Consider the following 20130-nt stretch of genomic DNA (forward strand, 5'->3'; position numbering starts at 1 on the left):
GGAAAGGGGAGAGAAGAACCTGAAGTCATTAGCATGAGAAGTCTTCATGACTCACCAGACAGAATCCATTCCTGGCTTCCTATTGCCACCTGGTTTTCAGGGCCCGGGCCACTGGCTTGTTTGCCTATGTGCCAAATTCCATGTATGATTTGTGAGATTGTGTTTGCTTTTTGAGACAGGGCCTCACTCTGGTGTCCAGATCAACCCCAAATACCTGGGCTCAAAGGATCCTCCTGTCTAAGCCTCCTGAGTGGTTGGGACAGTAGAGGTATGCCAAGATACCTGGCTACATGTGAGTTTTTAAAACTGACTTAGAACAGGCATGGGAGTTCAAGCCTGTAATCACAGTACTAGGGAGGTAGAAGCAGGAGGATCTTGAATTCAAGGCCAACCTGGCTATACAGCAAGACACTGTATCAAAAATCTAAAAGAAAAAAACGAACTGGGGGCTTGAATCAAGTGTTAGAACATCTGCCTAGAAAACATGAGGGCCCAAGTTCAAATCCCAGTACCACCACCACCAACAAAAAAAGACTTAGAGTCACAATGAGTAAAGAATAGGGCCATGTACATAAATACCACAGTTACATGAGTTCTTTATTCCAGGCATGGGGGCTGGTGGTGTGGCTCAAGTGGTAGAGTGCCTGCTTTGCAAGCTCAAGGCCCTGAGTTCAAACCCTTGTCCCACCAAAAAGCAAACAAAAAAAGAATTGACTAAGCATCTATATTATAGTTACCTTAAAAAATGAAAAATTATTCCAGTCACGGACTGACAATTTTTAAAAAGCCAGAATGTCACAAGAGGATGCATTAAACACACAGTTTATTTTTAATGATCTGGAAGGCATTTAATCATGTGCTCTGCATGACCATGATGAACTTTAGTTCTGATCCTTTTTGTGTATGTGTGGGTCTAGGGATTGAACCCAGGGCCTTACACATATGAGGCAAGTGCTTTCCCACTGACTGACATTCTCAGCCTAATTTTGTTTTCAATTTCAAGTTGTGTTGGTTCTGAAAACTCTCATTATCTATCAAAATCTGCAAAGGCAAGTCTGGTATTTTATGTATGCACATATATTTTATAACAACTTTACTGAAATATAATTAACATACCATTTAGTTTGCCTATTTAAAGTATACAAGCTGGCCAGGCACTGGTGGCTCACGCCTATAATCCTAGCTACTCAGGAGGCAGAGATCAAGAGGATAGCAGTTGCATGCCAGCCAGGGTAAATAGTTCACAAGACTCTATCTCAAAAAAACCCATCACAAAAAAGGGCTGGTGGAGTGGCTCAAGGTGTAGGCCTTCAGTTCAAGCCCCAGTACCACAAAATAAAGAAAGAAAGAAAGAAAAAAAGTATACAAAGTCAATGTATATTGTCGTGCAACCATCACAATCAATTTCAGAACACTTTTATTACCCTAAAGAGAAATGGCACTCATTAGCAATGTCCTCATTTTCTTCCAACACCATAATCCCTAGTTCTAGAAAACCTCTCCTCTTACTTTCTGCATCTGTAGATTTGAGTACCCTGGCATTCCATATTAATGGAATCATATCATTTGTCATCTTTTTTTCTTTTTTTTTTAGTACTGGGGTTTGAACTCAGGGTCTACATTTTGAGCCACTCTGACAGTCCTTTTTTGTGAAGGGTTTTTTCAAGATAGGGTCTCTCGAACTATTTGCCCAGTCTGATTTTGAACCTTGATCCTCCTGATCTCTGCCTCCTGAGTAGCTAGGATTACAGGCATGAGCCACTGACACCCAGCACTTATATATTTTTAATTGTGGAAAATATGCAGAACATAAGCTTTACCATTTTAGCCATTTTTAAGTGTACAGTTCAGTGGCATTAAGTCACATTGTGTGCCACCATCCACCCACCGGACTTCTCTTCCTGTTACATTTTAAAGTATATTTTAGTAGAGTTATGCAAAGGTTAAATGAGTTTATATAAATAGAATGCTTAGAATAATGCACAGCAGAGAAAATGTTCAATATTGTTATTGATTTAATAAGCTTTCAGATCAAAGCCATTATGCAGATGGCTCAGAGGAAAGAATATTTTTAATTAATTATTTATTAATGTATAAGTTGAGCCCCTAGAGATGGAATCAATAGCTTGAAAACATATAATGGGTTATTGGGTTTTCGCTTTATTTTCAATTTAACCAACTTCTGGGTAAATTTTACAACCATATTCAAAGCAAAAGGGAATAATGAAGAAATGCAAGTGTCTTTATCACTTACTAATTCAGAGCAAAGTCTCCCAAATTCTTGTAAGAAAGCCTCAGTTGTTACTTCTCCTCTCATAAATCTCACCCAGGGCCCAGTTTCACCACCTTCTATTAAGGCCTTCAGTACAGTTCCGGAGGGGATATGATTCTGTACCTCCCATTCTGTAGGAAGCAAAATATCCAAAAATGAAACACAGGACAAACGGCTGGGGCTTGGGAAGCCCAGGGGAATTGTCATACCAGTTCCAAGGACATCACTGTGGCGCTCAGAAGGGGACACAATCTCAACCTTAGTCCTGCAAGGGGCAGATACTAATGTGTGCGACAGGCAACATTAGGTCCTTACCACCCCATGTGATGATTCAGGACACCATATCATAAATGGCTGGACGAGACATCAGGTCACTTACTGCTGTGGCACGGATAAGGAAATGCATGAAGGAGTGAGCTAGGTTCTGACAGCAGACCAGATCAAGCCCTGAATGTTGTGAGTCAGTCACCCTTCCTGGCAGCACAGCTGGAAGACTGAACCAGTCACTGGGGACTGTCTTTGTGGAATAAGCAAGAAAATTCCCATCCACAAAGACCTAAGGCAGTATGTGGATCAGCATTTGTGCATTACTGGGAACTCTTGGATAAGGGTGTTTTTTCTTGTACACGTTGGTTCTCTTCTATATAATACAGTTGCTGGGCTTTTATATATGTTATACATAAAATTCATGATTATATACCTAAAACATAACAGTTTATACATATGTTGTTTTGAAATGAAAACACTCTTGTGTTTTTTTTCTAACAAAGTAGTACCTGTGTATTGAAAATATTTTGGACAATATAGATAGTATAAAAAGAAAGCAAAGAGCTGGAGGTGTGGCTCAAGTGGTAGAGCACCTTCCTGGAAAGTGTAAGGCCCAGGGTGCAAACCCCAGTACTTCTGAAAAGATAAATAAGTAAAAAAGAAAGTAAAATGACAAGCATCTTATTCTTCAGAAATAACCAATGTTAACAGTATGGTATATGTGCTTTGAGAACAATAAGACTTTAAAGCTCAATCTAAAAATAATATTTCCTTCATTTTAGGGCTAATCTAAAGCAAATAACCCTTTTCACAGTCCCAGAGATAGCAGCCATGAGCTGACCGAGCTAAACAAGTACAGTCTCTAAGGAGAGCATTCTGTGGTGTCCGTCAAAAACTTAAACTGACATACACAGGATACAGTAATTCCACTCCCAGAAACTTCTTCAATATATTTACAAAAGTAAGCAAAGATTATATGCCAGATTCTCTGTACATAATTGCTCATAATAAAAAGGACTAGAAAATTAAATGGACATTAAATTAACAATGATACGTCCACATAAAGGAATACCACACACGTTAATATATATAAACTAGATGAATGATCAAAAACCATGGCTTGGGGGGCTGGGGTGCAGCTCAGTGGTTAGAGTGCTTGCCCACCATGTGCCCTGAGTTCCATTCCCAGCACCACAAAAAAAGAAAAGAAAAAAACATGGCTTGAAGGTCAAATTATGTCTGCTACATGTCTGTTTATTTGTTTGTTGGTGTTTGTTTTTTGCATTGCTGGATATTGAACCCAGGACCTCGTAACAGGCAAGTGCTCCACTACTAATTAACTATATCCCCAGCCCTCCTACCTGTTTTCATAAATAAAGTTTTACTGGAACACAACCACATCTATTTCTTTACTATCGTCTGCTTTCTCACTATTATGATAAAGGTTAATAGTTGTGATAGAGACCCAAATACCTTTGACAAGGACATTATGAAACACAATTATGGGAAAAAGCTTGCCAACACTTGAACTAGACCTTTGCCTATCGATATGAAAAAGCTGGCAAAGGGCTGAGCATTTGCTTAGCATGTGTGAGGCCCTGGATTCAGTCCCCAGCACCTAAAAAAAAGTTGGCAGAATATTCTAAGTAAAAAAAAAATGTACAGAATAATTGGCAGAGTATGATCCAATCTGTGTACGTATATATATGCATTTTATCCAGATAAACTCATAAATCAATGCATACAGATATATAAATACATAAAATGTTTTTCGGCAGCACTGTAATTTGACCTCAGGGCTTTGTGCTTGCTAGGCAGGTACTCTACCCCTTAAGCCTTGCCTCAGCCCTTTTTGCTCTAGTTATTTTGGAAAGAGGTCTCACCTTTTCCCCAGGCTGGCCTGGACCCAGGTCCTCCTAGTTTATGTTCCCTGTCACAGCTGGGATGACAGGCATATGCAACCATGTCCAGTTTTTTCTGTTGAGGTGGAGTCTCACAAACGTTTTGCCCAGGCTGGCCTCAAACCATGATCCTCCTGATCTCTGCCTCCCTAGTAACTAGGATTATAAGTGTGAGTCACTGGTGCCCTACTAGATACATAAAACTTTTCAAAGGATAACAAGAAACTTTTGATAATGATAACCACAGAAGGCTGAACCTATTGAGGAAGGGAGATGGCAGCAGGAAGTTTCCTTTGTATTTTATACTCTTTTAGCACTGTAATCAATAAATGAGAGAGACATAACTGGCTTTCAAAATGGGAAAAAATTTAATTAAATCTCCATTTTGCACCATCACAAAAATAAATTCCCAATAAATTAAATACCCAAATCAGAAAAACAAAACTTTAAAACTCAGAAAACAATATAGAACATCTTTATTAACTTTAAGAAGGAAAGTCTTTTCTGGGAATGGTGGCTCATGCCTGTAATCCCAGAACTTAGGAGACTGAGGCATAGCCAGGCACCAGTGGCTCATGCCTGTAATCTTAGCTACTCAGGAGGTAGAGATCACAAGGATCAAGGTTCAAAGTCAGCCTCAAGCAAATAGTTCATGAGACCCTATCTCAAAAAACCCATCTCAAATAAGGGCTGGTGGAGTGGCTCAAGGTGTAGGCCCTGAGTTCAAATCCCAGTACTGCAAAAAAGAAAAAAAAGACTGAGGCAGAAAGACCTTGGTGTGTTCATGACCAGCCTGGGCTGATCATGAACCATCTCACCAGCCTGGGTGAGATGCTGTCTCAAACAAAAAAAGAAAGAAGGAAAGAGTTTGTTAACCAAGAATCAGAAAGCTCAAGCCTTAAAGAATAAGTGCAGATGACTTTGACAACATTAAAAATGAAAACTTTGGTATGGCAAAAAAGTGTTATAAACAAAGTCAAAAGACATGTCACAGAAGGGACAAAATGTTTGCAGGCAACATTAACTGACAAAAAGTTATTAGAAACCAACAAGAAAAATGAGCAATTTAGAGAACAAAAAACTGAGTAAGCAATAAATATGCCAAAGAACAATAAAAAACACAGAGAGCTGAACCTTACTAGCAATCTGGAAAATGAAGTCAAAGTAACAGAGAGAGAAATACAGGGATGGAAGTTTCCCCCATCACACCAATAAAAATGCAGAAGTCTGAGCATGCAGTTATAATCCTGCGTACAACTCTCAAGTGTCTGGGCCAAACTCTGAAAATTTAGTCACGTTCATGTTAATTTTACAGTAAGCTAAAAGCTGAAGTCAAAGCTTGGTGAGCTTTTCCAAAAAGTGCCAGATGGTGTATATTTTAAGTTGTGGGGCTATCAGGTCCTTGTCAAAACTATCCAAATCTTGCCATTACAGGGCAAAAGCAGCCAGGGACAACATGTAAATGAATGGGCCTGGCTGTGTTCCAAAACGACTTCATTTTTATAGACACCGAAATTTTAATTTCTTATGTCACAAAATCTTATTCTTGTTTTGACATTTTCCAGCTCTTTCAAAAGGCAAGCGTCACTCTTAGCTGGCAGGCCACATGAAAACTGACAGCAGGCTAGATTTTCCCCACAGGTCATAGATAACGCAGCTCTGGCTTAAATGTAAAATAGTAAGAGTATGACATTGAGCTGGGGATGCAGACCAGAGGTGGGGGCTTGCCTAGCATGTGTACGGCCCTGGGTTTGAATGCAGCCTAGCAACACACACCTCGAGAGTATGATGCTTGAGGTGAGCTGAATTCTAGTGCTTTTTTGTTGGTTTTCAGGGCTGGTATTGAACCCAGGGCCTGTGCATGCTAAGCAGACACTCTACCACTGACTACACCCTAACCCCTGAGTACCAGTGTTTTTTTTTTTTTTCTTTTTTTATCAAATTACCTTTGATATGGTTCACCAGAAACAAATAATATGAGAAGCTCAATCGAGGAAATTACAGAGAGAATACAAGGTCTCAGAACTCTGTTCATTCATCTATCTGGTGGACATTTCCTGAAAGACTGAGCCAGTGCTGAGCTGGAAAGGTAAAGTAAATAAATTCCACCTGGGGTCCTGGAACCCAAGAGCCCCACAGAGTAGATATGAACGGTCCCACTGCATTGGTGAAGGTGAAGCAGACGTGGTGCATGCTATCTAGGACACTCCACCTGGGGACAAGGTAGAAAGTCCTGACAGAGGAGAAGGCTTAAAGCTAATGATAGAAACCACAGGTTTAGGGATGGCGTGTAGCTCAGTGGTAGACTGCTTGCCTAGCATATATAAATGTGCACTCTGGGTTCCATCCACAGCACTACAAAAGAAAAAAAAAAAACACAAGATTTCCTGAGGACTTAGAAGATTCCAGACACTGTGCCGAAGAATACCCCCCCAAAACTTGTCATTGAAACAACAAGGAAAGGGCTGGGTGCGTGGTTAAGGCAGAAGAGCACCTACCCGGCAAGTACAAGGCCCTGAGTTCAAATCCTAGGACTTCTACAAACGAAAACAAAGGTAAGAGTAGGATTGAACAGAGGGGAGACACGGAAAGGTGGAGGCCAGCAGATGGAACAGAACTGGCAAAGGCACAGGCATACAAAAAGCATGTGTGTCTGGTATGTTTGGAAAACATCCCATAGTCCCCGGGCAGCTGATGCGTGAGTAAATGGTGTGACATGGGGCAGAAGCTAATCGGGAGAGCCCTGAATCCCAGGTGAAAGCTGGGGGACAATATGCAGGCATTCCAGGCTTGGAAGCATAGGAGGGAAGGAAGATGTGCATCTCAGAATGCAGTCCTGGGTGCTGTGTGGAGGGCAGAAGTGCCAGAGAGCCAGAGGCAGGCACAGGTGTTAGGAAGTGAATACAATTGCTCGGGTGTGAGAAGACTGGACTCTAAACTTGGGGAGAAGCAGCAGGAATGGAGAGAGGGAAGTAGGTTCTCAAGATATTCTGAAAGAATTCTAGCAACTCCCTGTCCAGTAATCGCTATGTTCTCTGTAAAAGAAGTATAATCCCAACAGCTGAGATAGGAAGATCACCAGTTTCAGCCAACCTGGGCTACATAGTAAGAAATTGTTTCAAAAAATAAAAAAAGAGGAGCTCAAGCTGTCAGCATAAGGTTGGGGTGAGAGTGAGGAGCCTGGAGGAGCTGACAATGCATGTGAAAGGAAGTAGAGTGGAGGCAGAGGCTTTGGAATAGCACCAAGGATCCGGCTAAGGTTGAAGCATGAAAACTAGCTCATGTGGCCAGTTTGCCCAGCAGTGCCAGGCAGCCTAGACACAGAGGCACAGAACCCCTGTACAAGGTTGACTTAGGAAGGATACTGGCCAGCCAGCCTCCACAGAGAGACCAAACAAGAGGGACAGCTGTTGGCCCCTTTTCCTTCCCATGGCTGGGATGAGGATGTTATAGCAGGAGGTTAGGCAACTAAGACAGACCATGAAGTGGAAGGAAATAAAGAGAACTCACAGCACAGCTGAGGGAGAGAGAGAGAGGGAGGGAAGCAGAGGAAGGGAGAGAGGGAGGGAGTGAGGGAGGAAGGGAAGGAGAGAGATGAAGCTGAACCCTAGTCCCAGACCACATGCCTAAGCTTTCATGTGAAACTATCTTTTTTTTTTTTCATGTGAAACTATCTTGTGTCAGTCTCTGTTTTGTTATTGTTTGTAACACCAAAAGGCAAAATGAATGTATCTAGTGTAAGTGGAACTGAGCTAAGAAAGAAGCAAAACCAAGCTAAGGGAGGATGAGGAGGCAAGGCTGGACATGGCAGTTTGGGGTGCAGGCTTAGGGGAGCAAGGCTGTGACCCAGGGGGAGTTCATTGAGCATTTAGGATTCTACAGCTAGCACCGTTCCCAGGAAAGCGTGGTTACTCTAAATACAGTTCCCCTTTACTGAGAATATGGGATGCGCCAGCCCTCACTGAGCCAAGCACGTGCTTCCGTGGACTGTCTCATTTCTCTTGCTCTTAGAAACACTGTTCCCAAGCAGTGATCAGAGAAACACTTGGGAGTAGCTCAACAAGGCAAAAAGAAGTTTTACTTCTGCAGAAGGGTGCAGCCACAGACCAGAATCTGATAGGCAGAACACACTGAGAGGGGAGTCAGCTTGGTTTTGATCTCTCTTTGGCCCTCACCCTGATGGATGGGTTTGGGTTCACAATCTTTGCGATTGGTTACTTAGAAACGGGGGCATGTGGGAAAAGGGGGACCTTGAAGCAGGGAGAACAAGCAAATTCTTTTGGGCAATATTCATCTTTAAGCAAGCAGTTTGAGAATAGGGCATCTTAGTAAATAGTTCTTTGACTGCAAGAACCTTGCAAGGTCAAGCCACCCTTCACAAAGTTCGCAGGCAGCAATTTGGGGAGGGAAGCTGGCACCTACACAGTGACAGTTAGACATTAACTCCTTTGACAGAAAACACCTGACTTCAGTTGATTCTCACATCCCCAAAGCCCAAAGATTATTATTATTAATCTTATAAAATTAGCACTATTATTAGTCCCACTTTCATGATGAGGAAACTAAGACCCAGAGCAGCTGAGTAATTTGCCCAAAACACTTTAGCCACTAAGGAGTGCTTGGCATTTGACACAAGGACCAGCGCACTGCCCACTAGATACACTGTTGCCTAAAGGTTCTCTGTCTCCCCATTGTCCTCATTCCCCACCACCTCAGTCCCCTAAAGGGAAAGAGAAGGAAGGGCTCACCTGCAGCCACTCTCCCTGGAGAGGGAATGAGAACTCCACCCATGTCGAAAATCACTGCTCTGTAGACACCACGTCCAGAATGTGTCCATCGGTGTGCTCCCTGATGCCTGCACTGGATAGGGCCCAGGATGGCTGCCCTCCGTGCCCACTGAAGACAGGAGGATTGGAAAAGTCTCCTTATGCACATAGTGAGGCCGAGGCTGCAGGGGAAGAAGGCACAGGACACTGCTTGACCTTAGTCTCCATCCATCGGACATCAGAACTGGTCCCCAACTGACCTCAGCATCTCCTCCCCCTCTGACCACTCCCCAAAGTACCCAAGCTAGAAAAGTGGGATTCGGCCCTGACTTTCCCTACTCTTAGCTTAGCCACCTCACTTGGGTTGCACCCGCTATGGATTCTTCTTCTTGAACACCGCCATCTGTATTTCTTTCCTTCCTCACTGCCACCGTCTGTCCATCTGTCGGTGGATCCTAGGCCATCCTCCTGCCCCTTCTCACACCTCCCTCCAATTCTTTTTACACTCATCAGCCAGAGAAATCTTCCAAAAGTGCAAGTCATGTCATATCTTAACCCTAAAAAAAACCTTCAACGTGGTGGTATACACCTTCAGGCGTGGTGGTACACAGCTACTCAGGAGGCTAAGGTAGGAGGACTGAGAGTTCAAGGTCAGCCTGGGCAACTTATCGAGTTGCCCTGTAAAAAATAGCTGGGGATGTGGCTCAGTGGTACAGCACTTGCCAAGTCTGTGCAAGACCTTGGGTTCAATCCCCACCTGCAAACAAATAAAATTAAACTTTCCATGGCCCCTATTGCCCTCAAGATAAACTCAGTTCCTCAACCTGGCTAAAAGGCTCCCTAAGATCTGATCCCCACTTCCCACAACACCTCCCCACTTCTTTTTTGGGAGGGGCAGTACTGGGGCTTGAACTCAGGGCCTTCACCTTGAGCCACTCCACCAGCCCTATTTTTACAAAGGATTTTTTCACGATAAGGTCTCAGGAACTATTTGCCTGTGCTGGCTTGGAACCAGGATCCTCCTGATCTCTGCCTCCTGAGTAGCTAGGATTATAGGTATGAGCCACTGGCACCTGGTTAACTCCCCACTTCTTAACCTCAGTCTGGGTGACATGCACACAAATGTATATGTGGTTTCTGCAAACACACAGGGTCCTCCTGTCTTTGCATATACTGTTCCCTTGGCCTGGAATGCTTCTCCACTTATTGCCTGGCTATGTCCAAATGGTCCTTCATGTGCTAGTTTACCTGTCTCTGTCTGCATCAGCCTCTTCTGGCTGCCAGAGAAGACAGATTAGACAGGACATCCCAAGATGTCCCATACCCAGCTTCTCCTAGCACTAACAATGCTACCACTACCTCCTCAAAACAGCAGCATCTCTCTTACAGGCCCTTGCCTTAGCCTAAACTTACATTCAAAAGGTTCAGGGAAAAAATACATACAACACGCAGACTTGCACACATATGACACAGGAAAATTCTATTTTCCTCATGAAAACCATTAAGCTTTTTATGTGATTTCTATAGTTTAAAGCCTTTCTAAAAATGAGGTGAGAGCAAAACAGATTGGTAAAATTGCTTACAAGTTTATACAGGTCATTTCAGTGCTGCCATAAGGACTCAAAAACCTACGCAAGCATCTAAACTAAGAAATCTTGCTGGGCGACAGTGGCTCATACCTATAATCCTAGCTACTCAGGTGACAGAGGTTAGGAAGGTGTAAAAGAGCTGATAAGAGAGTCTTTGGGGCCGGCAGGGCTGACCTGAATCCTTTCTGGGGTCCCTGTCCTCCACACACTCCCGCTAATGGATATGTGACCACTGCTCATTCCTTTACCTGCAGATGACAGTTCTGTTCTACCTACTGCCCAGCCATCTTGTCACAGCAGGAAAACTCTGCAACTTCCCATCCCCCTAAGCTGTGGCACCTGCTACACTCCTGGACTGGAACCCTTTTTCTTGCTTTATCTGCCTTGTGAATTTCCATTCTTTTTTACATCACAGCCTGGTCCTCATGGCTCCCCAGAAGCCTTTCTTTCTTTTTCCAAACACACTATGGCAATGTTCTTTCACTCCCATTGCTCCTTCTCCGTGTCTTCAGTAGAGCGCTTAACCCATTACACAGTAACTGTTGTCATGCCTACCTCAGTCCTACCATTTCAGGAACTGTCTCATTCATCTTTATATACATCCATGTCCTCTCCCTCCTCCCCACAGTTTCTAGACACGGAGCAGGTCCTCAGTATAAATGAGCTGGAAGGATGAAAAAACTGGATGTATCAGAAAATAGGAGCCAGGTGTTGTGGTATGTGACTGTAATCCCAGCTTTGGGAGGCAGACGCAGGAGGATCCAGAGTTCTAAGTCAGCCTGGGCTATATAGTGAGAACTTATCTCAAAAATAAAGAAAGAAAAGAAAAGAAAGTAAAGAAGAGAGAGAGAGAGGCAGAGAGAGAGAGAAACAGGGAAAAGCTGAGGACAGATTTATGATTGGCAGCCAGAAGGAACTACAACATAGCCTGGAGTTGTGGCTCAAGAGGTAGAGCACGTGCCTCCCAAGCACGAAGCCCTGAGTTCAACCCCCAGTACCACCTAACAACAATAACAAAAATGATGACTTGTCTATTTCTGACTGACAATTCTAGTTCTCTGGACTGGCATTTCTATACCACAAAGAATATGCTCCTCTTTGCCACTCAGAATAATGAGATTAGAACAATGTAGATTTGTGCCTAAATTTTACTTTCGTAAATATGCACACATAGTGTGTTGTTGTATATTAAGGAGATGGATTAGTAGAGAGATTAAGTTCTGGCTCTAGAATCTGATTGCCGGGCTTCAAATTCTAACTCTGCCACTTATTAAGAGTGAGTTCCTGGGTACATTCCCCTCTCTGAGCCTCAGGTTCCTCCTCTGTAACTTGGGAACAATTACAGTACCTATCTCCTAAAGTCTTTGCTACCATTGTGTGAGGCAGAGTACGTAAAGCACTCAGATTAGTACCTGGCACGCCTCTAAATATTAGAGGGCTGGGGTGTGTCTTCAGCAGTAGAGTGTGTGCTTAGGATGCTCAAGACCTTGAAGAGGTCAGCACCACCAAAAACATGCTACCTACTATTATCATGTTCTTTAAAAGTTCACGTGAGTCTCGCGTGTTAATGACTATACTATGTGTATATGGCTTGTGCACTTTCACACAAACCAGTGATTCTTAATAGGGGGGGGGTCATTTGGGCCCCAAGGGGATACCTGACAATATCTGGGTACATTTCTTCCCCACTGGGGAAGAGTGGTACTGACACCTAGTGGGTGTCATAGCAATATCCTAAAGAATTGTCAGGGGACAAAATGTCAATGGTGCAGAGGCTGACAAACTGTGAAACAGGACATGAGACATTACACAGGGTGTAGTCACAACTGTATATATGCATATATCATGCGGTGACGTTACACATGTATATACAACCCATCTTCCCACGCATGTCCACCATACACTGACACACCTACATACTATTACAGCACTCTGTCAATTCAACATGCCACATAGGCACTGATGTGGGTTGCTGTTTTTTTTCTTTTTATGTGGTGCTGAGGAACGAACCCATGGCCTTGTACATGCTAGGCAAGCACTCTAGCACTACGCTATAGCTCATCCTAGTCCACGGTTTTTTGAGACAGGGTCTCACAAGGCTGGCCTTGAACTCTCAATCCTCCTGCCTCATATCCCAAATGCTAGGATTACAGGTATGCACCACCATGCCTGGGGCTGACTGTAGGTGTTAGTATCTACAACATTGCTGAAAGCAGACTGAGATCTAGTGGGTCCAAGACACGCATACACACACACTCATGGAAGTATAGCCCAGAAAGTCAATACGCATCATCTTCACAACCACCATATCATGTTACGAAACGACAGGTCAAGATCGCACCAGTGGGGGTGAAGGTCGACTCCACAAGGGCAGAAACGGGCTGACTCTACTCGCCAGTGTACCCCAAGCACCCCAACAGTGTCGAGGCTCTCAGTAAACACTCGCGAAGCTGTAGGGCGGGGAGCGGGACTCCAATCTGCCTCTAGCACTGCGCTTCTAACCCGCCCAACACCCTACCTTAACCGTCAAAAACCCTGCCATCGAGTCCCCACGAGCCCCTAGAGAAGCAAGTTCACCTCTCTGAGTCTCAGCGTACCAATCTGCAAAGTGGGCCTGACACTAAGCAACCCGGGGTTGGAGCGAGGGGTTCAAACTCTTAGGATAGCAAGAAAGCAAAGAGTAGGTTCCTTGGACAATTCGGATATCTCGCGGAGCGGTCCACTGCGGTGGCCTCAGGACAAGGCCTCCGGTGCAGGCGGAGGTTAATTCCAGCCTGGACGCAATCCCACCGCGGCGCTAGCAATAGCTCTCTCCTTCCTCGTCGACCCCGGGGATCTAGGGTCCGAAGGACGCACGCGCGACTCCGCATAGCCACGCCCACTCGGCTTGCGTTCTTGTGCGCATGCGTGACCCTCGCGGGTCAGCGACGGCGGCCGGGAGGCGGAAGTGGAGGTTGTTGTGGCTCCGAAAGCTGTGCGAGGGCTGTTGCTGCTGCTGCTGCTGCTGCTGCTGCTGCTGCTAAGGCGGCGGCGGCGGCGGCGCTGAGGCGGTGGCGGAGCTGCCAGCTCCGGGCGGCTCGGCTTCTCGGCTCGCCCCCCAGCCTCACCTGAGCCCGCCGGGGCCCGCGCCGGCCAGCGCCTGCCCTATGAGTGTGTCACTGGTTGTCATCCGACTGGAGCTCGCGGAACACTCGCCGGTCCCAGCCGATTTCGGCTTCAGTGCCGCCGGTGAGTCCCGCGGCCGCGTCTGGGGCCGGGGACGGGCCGCGGCGAGGGCTCTGGCCTCGGGTAGAAACGGAAGTGATGGGGATCCTCCCGTCCCACCTGTCCCCAGATGTCCTTTCTTAGAAGTCCTTGCCGTTCAGAACTGGCGCGTCTCCCCTCCGCCCCTTGTAGGATCGGGCTGTGCGTGTTGCCTGTTCCCCTCTAGCTTTCTGCTTTAATTGCTTTGGAAGGGACTCATTTAGTGCCCCGTGAAAATTATCCTAAGAAACACAGTTTGTATCCCGCGTCGCGCTGAGCACTGCGTGTGCATTATCTTCTTTAATGATCGCTGCAGCTCCCTAGGAGGTAGATAGGTAGTATGCCACGTTTATAAATTGGGAAACTGAGGCTCAGTGATGAAGTGATTTGCAGAAGGTTATCTGTAAGTGGTGAAACTGGGATTCTAATTCAGCCGGGCTTGGGAGTCAGTCAGCCCTTCACCATCAGCCACACATCTCTTTAGTGGGGAACGCAGCTGCGAATCTTCCTTCGACCTCCCAACATTACCTAATAATAACATTCAGCCAGGAGTGGTGGCTGGCATCTGTAATCCTAGCTACTTGGGAAGCTGAAATTGGGAGGATTGAGGTTTGAGGATTGAGGCCAGCCCAGGCAAATTGTTCACCCCATCTCCAAAATAACCAGAGCAAAATGGATTGGAGGTGTGGCTCAAGCAGTAGAGGATCTGTCTTGCAAGTGTGAAGCCCTGAGTTCAAACCCCATCTCCACCAAATAATAATAATAACAAGGACAGCATTCATTCAGGGGATTTATGGATTCTCGGTGTCTGCAGGAGCTTTCCTTGTGTGCAGAATTAGACATGGTCTCTGCTTTATGGTGCCAGCAGTTGGGTAGGGAGTCATGTACATTAAACAAGTACAGAGTAAATGGAGGACCTCGCTGTGCTGAATGGAGAAGTGTCAGGGGAACTCAAACTGTTTGGCTGGGGCAGGTAAGGATGGTGTCCGTGGAAGCTTCCCTCAGTATGTGGACTTGGGAGCTGCAAATTAAAGATTAAGCTAAGATTAAATATGTGTGTGTGTGTGTGTGTCAGGGTCACACCATATTGCCCAGGCTGATCTCTAATGAAACTACTTAATTCAAGGTTGAGTATCTTTCAAAGGCAAAAACTGACCCTGGTTCCAAAAGTCAACTAAATTGGCATTAGCCACATATAGACATCTACATAGGTCAGTCATGGAGTCATTTATTCAACAACTATGTAGAGAGCTCTCATTGTGCCGGACACTGGCATAAGTGCTGGAATACAGTAGTGGGTGAGACTAGCCTGGTCTCTGCTCTGACAGAGCTTATATTACATACTAAGTTAATATTAAGTCAAATCTCAGTTCCTTTTCTTCTATGTTTCATTGATTAAAAGAAAACACAGCATGAGGTTAATTCAGGGATGTTTAAAAAGACAACCTCTAAAGGCTTTTGAAATACTGTTTATTAATGGACTTGATACCTTCAGTGTGGGCTCAACACAGGATCTCAGTTTACCTGGTCTTACCAATAGTTCATCTGGGCATAATCACTATGGAACCTTCTGTTGATTTACATTTGTGTGTGTGTGTGTGTGTGTGTGTGACTGGGGTTTGAACTCAGGGCTTTGAGCCTATAGAGCAGGCATTCTACTCCTTGAGCCACACTGTTTGCCTGGGCTGGCCAGTAACCTTGATTCTCCTTATCCCAGCCTCCCAAGTAGCTAGGATTATAGGCTTGAGCCACTGATGCCAGGCTTCTTGTTGATTTACTTGAAAGTGCATAATTTCATTAGAACAGTTATTATACTGGGTGCTGATAACTTAACTGTTTGCTGAGAGTACTGCAGGAGTCCCAGAGGCACATGGGATGGATACCGGAAAGATGTCTTATCTTGGGGGAGAGCAGCAGAGAGAAAAAGGAAACCTATCGATGGGTATGACACTGAGAATGGAGGGGAGCTTGTTTTATTATCAGGTATTAATCATTCATGTGTTCTTTAGCTGGGGAAATGTCTGATGAAGAGATCAAAAAGAAGACACTCGCTTCAGCTGTAGCCTGTTTAGAAGGGAAGTCAGCAGGGGAGAAAGCAGCAATCATCCATCAGCACCTTGGCCGTCGGGAAATGACAGATGTGATCATTGAGACCATGAAGGCTAACTCAGGTATGCCTTCAGAAACCCTGCATTCTTTGGTAATGCAATACCTAGTTTATGTTACTTCTTTTTTTTTTCTTTTTTTGTTTGGTGGTACTGGGGTTTGAAATCAGGGCCTTGCACTCACTTAATAGGTGTGTGCTCTACTACTTGGACCATGCCCCCAGCCCAGTGACACCTATTTTGTACATGTTGTTTGATGAGCCCCTGATGTTGACCTCTAAATACATTTATCTTTCACTGCCTGTGTGCTTTATGTTAAGTCGTTAGCCACATTTTAGTTTCTAAATGTTTCTTACAAATTAATCCTAAAGCCAGGCATGGTGACCTAAGCCTATAGTCCTAACTACTTGGGAGGCTGAGCCCACGAGTTCAAAGCCAGCCTAGTCAGCATAGTGAGGTCATGTTTCAAATAAATAAATAAACAAACAAATAACATATATATATATTAATTGTAGCAAGCTGGATTTGCAACTCTACCAGTTGAGGAGAATTCCTTCCACTTAAGTCAGCAGAAAGTTGTTAAGTGCATCCAGACAAGCATGCCCTGCCTCCCCTGCTCAGCCAACTCATTCCAGCTGGGGGATTGGGTATGCCATGCATCTCCAGCATGGGGTGGCCAGAGCTGGTCAGTTTGATTTTCAAACATAATAGCCCTGAGTGTTTGTCCCACTTAGCAGTCTGTGGTGGAAGATCCCTGCTTGTATTATAGCACTACTGGATGTAAGAGGCACCCTAAAATTTCTGAGGGTGTTAGGAGTACTTTATGGGCAAAGAATGCTTCAAAGTTGAGATGCCTCCAAATTCAGCAGTTCTGTGAATATAGTTTTTGGGGTTTTTTTGTTGTTTTTGTTTTGTTTTGTTATGTTTTGTTTTGTTTTGTTTTGTTTTGTTTTGTTTTTGGCGATACTGGGTTTAGACTCAGAGCTTGCATCCTGGGCAGATGCCCTTTCTGCTCTGGTTGTTTTGAAGATAGTCTTTTGCTTTTTGCTCAGGCCACCCTAGACTGTGATCTTCCTATTTTAAACTTTCTGCTGTTGTTGGGATGACAAGCACATGCTATCACATTCAGCTTTTTTCCATTGAGATGGGGTCTCACAAATTTTTTTGCCTAGGTTGACTTTAAGCCTCTAACTTCCCAATCTCAGCCTCCCATATAGCTTGGGATGGCAGGCATATATCACCATGCCCAACCATTGATTGAGGTGGGGTCTCCTGCAGTTCTTGCCCAGGTTGGTGTCAAACCGTGATCCTCCCTATCAGCCTCCCAAGTAGCTAGTATTATATTGTAAGCCACCAGTGCTGGCTGAATGTAATTCTTAATACGGTGTATTACAATTTCTCTGTCAGTGTATAGTCTAACTTGAAATCTTAATGTAATTAGAAACTTTCAGCATATTTTTAGTTGTTTTTAATCTGCTTATTTTTGATTTGTGAAAGATGAACTAAAAGATACAATGGAAGAAAAGTCTTCAGAAGCGTCCTCCACTGTGCAGAGAAGTAGAGATCAGAGTAAGGAATGCATAAACGCAGCTCCTGAGTCTCCATCCAAACAGCTTCCAGACCAGATTTCATTCTTCAGTGGAAACCCTTCAGTTGAAATAGTTCATGGTATTATGCACCTATACAAGACAAAGTAAGGAAACATTTTTCCCTTTTGGGTTGGTCTATTTTTTGCCTTTAGGTAGAGAAAACTCTTGACCTGAAGGAAGGTGGATATTTTAAGCTTCAAGAAGACAGTACTTTCATGTTTTGTGCTGGAGAATTCTTAGATGTTTTACATTTGGTTGATCTTGTGGAGGGATCAGAGCTTTTTCTCATAAAAGAAACATGTAGGCACACTTAAGAAAATACCTGGGAAAATAATCTCTTAGCAGTTAGACCTGGTTGGTGATTGGGGAGTTGAAAGGAAGAATAATCAAAACAAGAAAAGAAAATGATCCACAGCATCAATATAGTCTCATATCCCCAACAAATCTTTCCTAAAGAAGCCAAGAAATCAGTTAACTAATTTTAATTTTATTACTTCTTTTTACCCTTTTCAGTGGTCCAAATAAAGCTTGCTAGAGGTCCAAGGAAAGGCATTTAGCTAGATAACCCACAGCCAGGCCATCAGCTATTTGGATAATTGGTAGCTAATGTCTTAAAGGTTATCCTTGTCCTGACTTGTTGGCCAGCTCCCTCCTGGGAAAGCAGTGAATACTCTTGTAGCCATTTTGGATCACAGCTCTCAAATGAGTTTGCAGTATTTCAAAAGCAGATCGCATTGTGGTTTTTCTTTCCCCTCTCTTCCAGCTATTTCAACCTATGAGTTGAACACTCATGGTCTAGAATTGTCTCATAGGTTTAGAATCCTTTTTTCTTCTAGACCTTTTGAGAGAGGTCCATAGCTAGAGTTGTACTTCTAATTTGCCCAATGACAGATTATTGTTCACAAACATAACAGAATAAAACACAATTGTGAATTGGCCTAATGCAGATTCATGACCATAACAGACCTTTAACTGGAAATTGAAAATTCTGGTGGAGGGTATAATATGGAACATCTAAAAGCTTGCCTTAAAGTCCCCTGCAGATACGTGTAAGCAATTTTGCGTTTACTCTGATCATATGCATTCTCTAGTACAGTGACAAGCTGTTTAAATTGATTGGTGAAAGATTACAAGTTTTCTCTTTTCCTGTTGTTATTGGATGTAAGAATTGTCTGGCTAGTGTTATCTAAGCTAACCATAGCTCATCAACTCAAGACAGTCTAGTTTTTGTCTTATTAGCAAGATGACCTCCTTAAAAGAAGACGTGAGGCGCAGCGCCATGCTGTGCATCCTCACAGTCCCTGCTACAATGACCAGCCACGACCTTATGAAGTTTGTCGCCCCATTTAATGAAGTAATTGAACAAATGAAAATCATCAGAGACTCTACTCCAAATCAGTATATGGTGCTGATAAAGTTTAGTGCACAGGTAAAAGTTAAGATCTTAAAAATCTCTTTGCCACAGAAACTGCGTTTTTGAAAATGCATGATGTTGTGTGTGATTTACAATATTTTGCACTTAAGGTTCTCGACATATCTTCCAGGGAACTGTCACTGTAGATAAATGTTTAGATTCATTACCAGAAAGACAAGAGTGGTTCATACATGTGACTTTGAATCAGATTGAGTGTGGACGCAAGGTCTTGTTTGCTTATCTGTCGGTACCTAGCCCAGTAGAGCAGTAGGCCTCAGACTTTGAAGTTGTATTATCGTTGTATTATTTTCCATTACCCCTTTTCCTTTCACTCTCTTTTTACACATTTTTGACACATTTTAAAAAATAAAATCCATTTTGTTTATTTTTTAAATTTTGGTGACAAGAGGGATTATTTTGACATTCTCTGAAGGATGCTTTTAAAGGCCTGATAGAAAATTACAATAGTTGAAAGACAAACACTGAGAGAAGGGTGATTTTTTAGATTCTGGACATTCTCATGCAAGTAGCATGATGGAGGAAGGTTTTGACATCCCTCTTTGTTTCACCTAGTGCATTAAGTACCTCAGTTGTAGAGATGTTAGAAAGGTATTTTCTTGGTTTTGCTTACTCAGTCTTATGAGCATGCATACTTCTCATATGCATAAGTAAGGTAAGCCTTATGTACTAGTCAGGTTATCAATGAGCTATCCTATCCTTACATTCATTCATTTTTGATTTTTTTAAGTTGCCTGTTGAATTTGTCCACTGAAATTTTATTGGTTCTTTTTTTTTTTTTTCTTTTTTTTGGGAGGGAGGACTGGGGTTTGAACTGAGGGCTTCATGCTTGCAAAGCAGATGCTGTTCTGCTTGAGCCACACCTCCAGTTCATTTTGCTCTAGTTATTTTGGAGATCGGGTCTCGTGAACTGTTTGCCTGGGCTGGCCTCAAACCACATTCCTTGTGATTTCAGCCTCCCAAGTA

At 43.7% G+C, this 20130-nt stretch overlaps 2 protein-coding genes across 9 annotated transcripts in view; one reads left to right on the forward strand and one right to left on the reverse strand.

Annotated features, from left to right (window-relative positions):
- The window catches only part of Acad10 (acyl-CoA dehydrogenase family member 10), a 42615-nt gene extending 28983 nt beyond the window's left edge, over positions 1 to 13632 (reverse strand). For 3 of the 7 annotated variants that reach the window (XM_074061186.1, XM_074061185.1, XM_074061182.1), the window contains exons 1-4: positions 13373 to 13632; positions 11351 to 11459; positions 9189 to 9388; positions 2255 to 2403 (exon numbers count right to left, since the gene is read on the reverse strand). In XM_074061186.1, the coding sequence (XP_073917287.1) occupies positions 2255 to 2403; positions 9189 to 9388; positions 11351 to 11397 (396 nt within the window). In that variant the 5' untranslated portion in view covers positions 11398 to 11459; positions 13373 to 13632. The other 4 variants (XM_020177913.2, XM_020177916.2, XM_020177914.2 and 1 more) reach the window with 4 other exon arrangements.
- Positions 13633 to 13719: 87 nt separating this feature from the next.
- Positions 13720 to 20130, forward strand: part of Brap (BRCA1 associated protein) — a 31574-nt gene continuing 25163 nt past the window's right edge. The window contains exons 1-4 of one of the 2 annotated variants that reach the window (XM_074061187.1): positions 13720 to 14023; positions 16048 to 16209; positions 17641 to 17836; positions 18948 to 19161. In XM_074061187.1, coding sequence (XP_073917288.1) covers positions 13942 to 14023; positions 16048 to 16209; positions 17641 to 17836; positions 18948 to 19161 — 654 coding nt within the window. In that variant the 5' untranslated portion in view covers positions 13720 to 13941. The remainder of the gene's footprint in view (positions 14024 to 16047; positions 16210 to 17640; positions 17837 to 18947; positions 19162 to 20130) is intronic. The other variant, XM_020177911.2, reaches the window with a different exon arrangement.

Source organism: Castor canadensis, chromosome 18 (assembly GCF_047511655.1).
Source record: "Castor canadensis chromosome 18, mCasCan1.hap1v2, whole genome shotgun sequence".
NCBI classification, from domain to species: domain Eukaryota; kingdom Metazoa; phylum Chordata; class Mammalia; order Rodentia; family Castoridae; genus Castor; species Castor canadensis.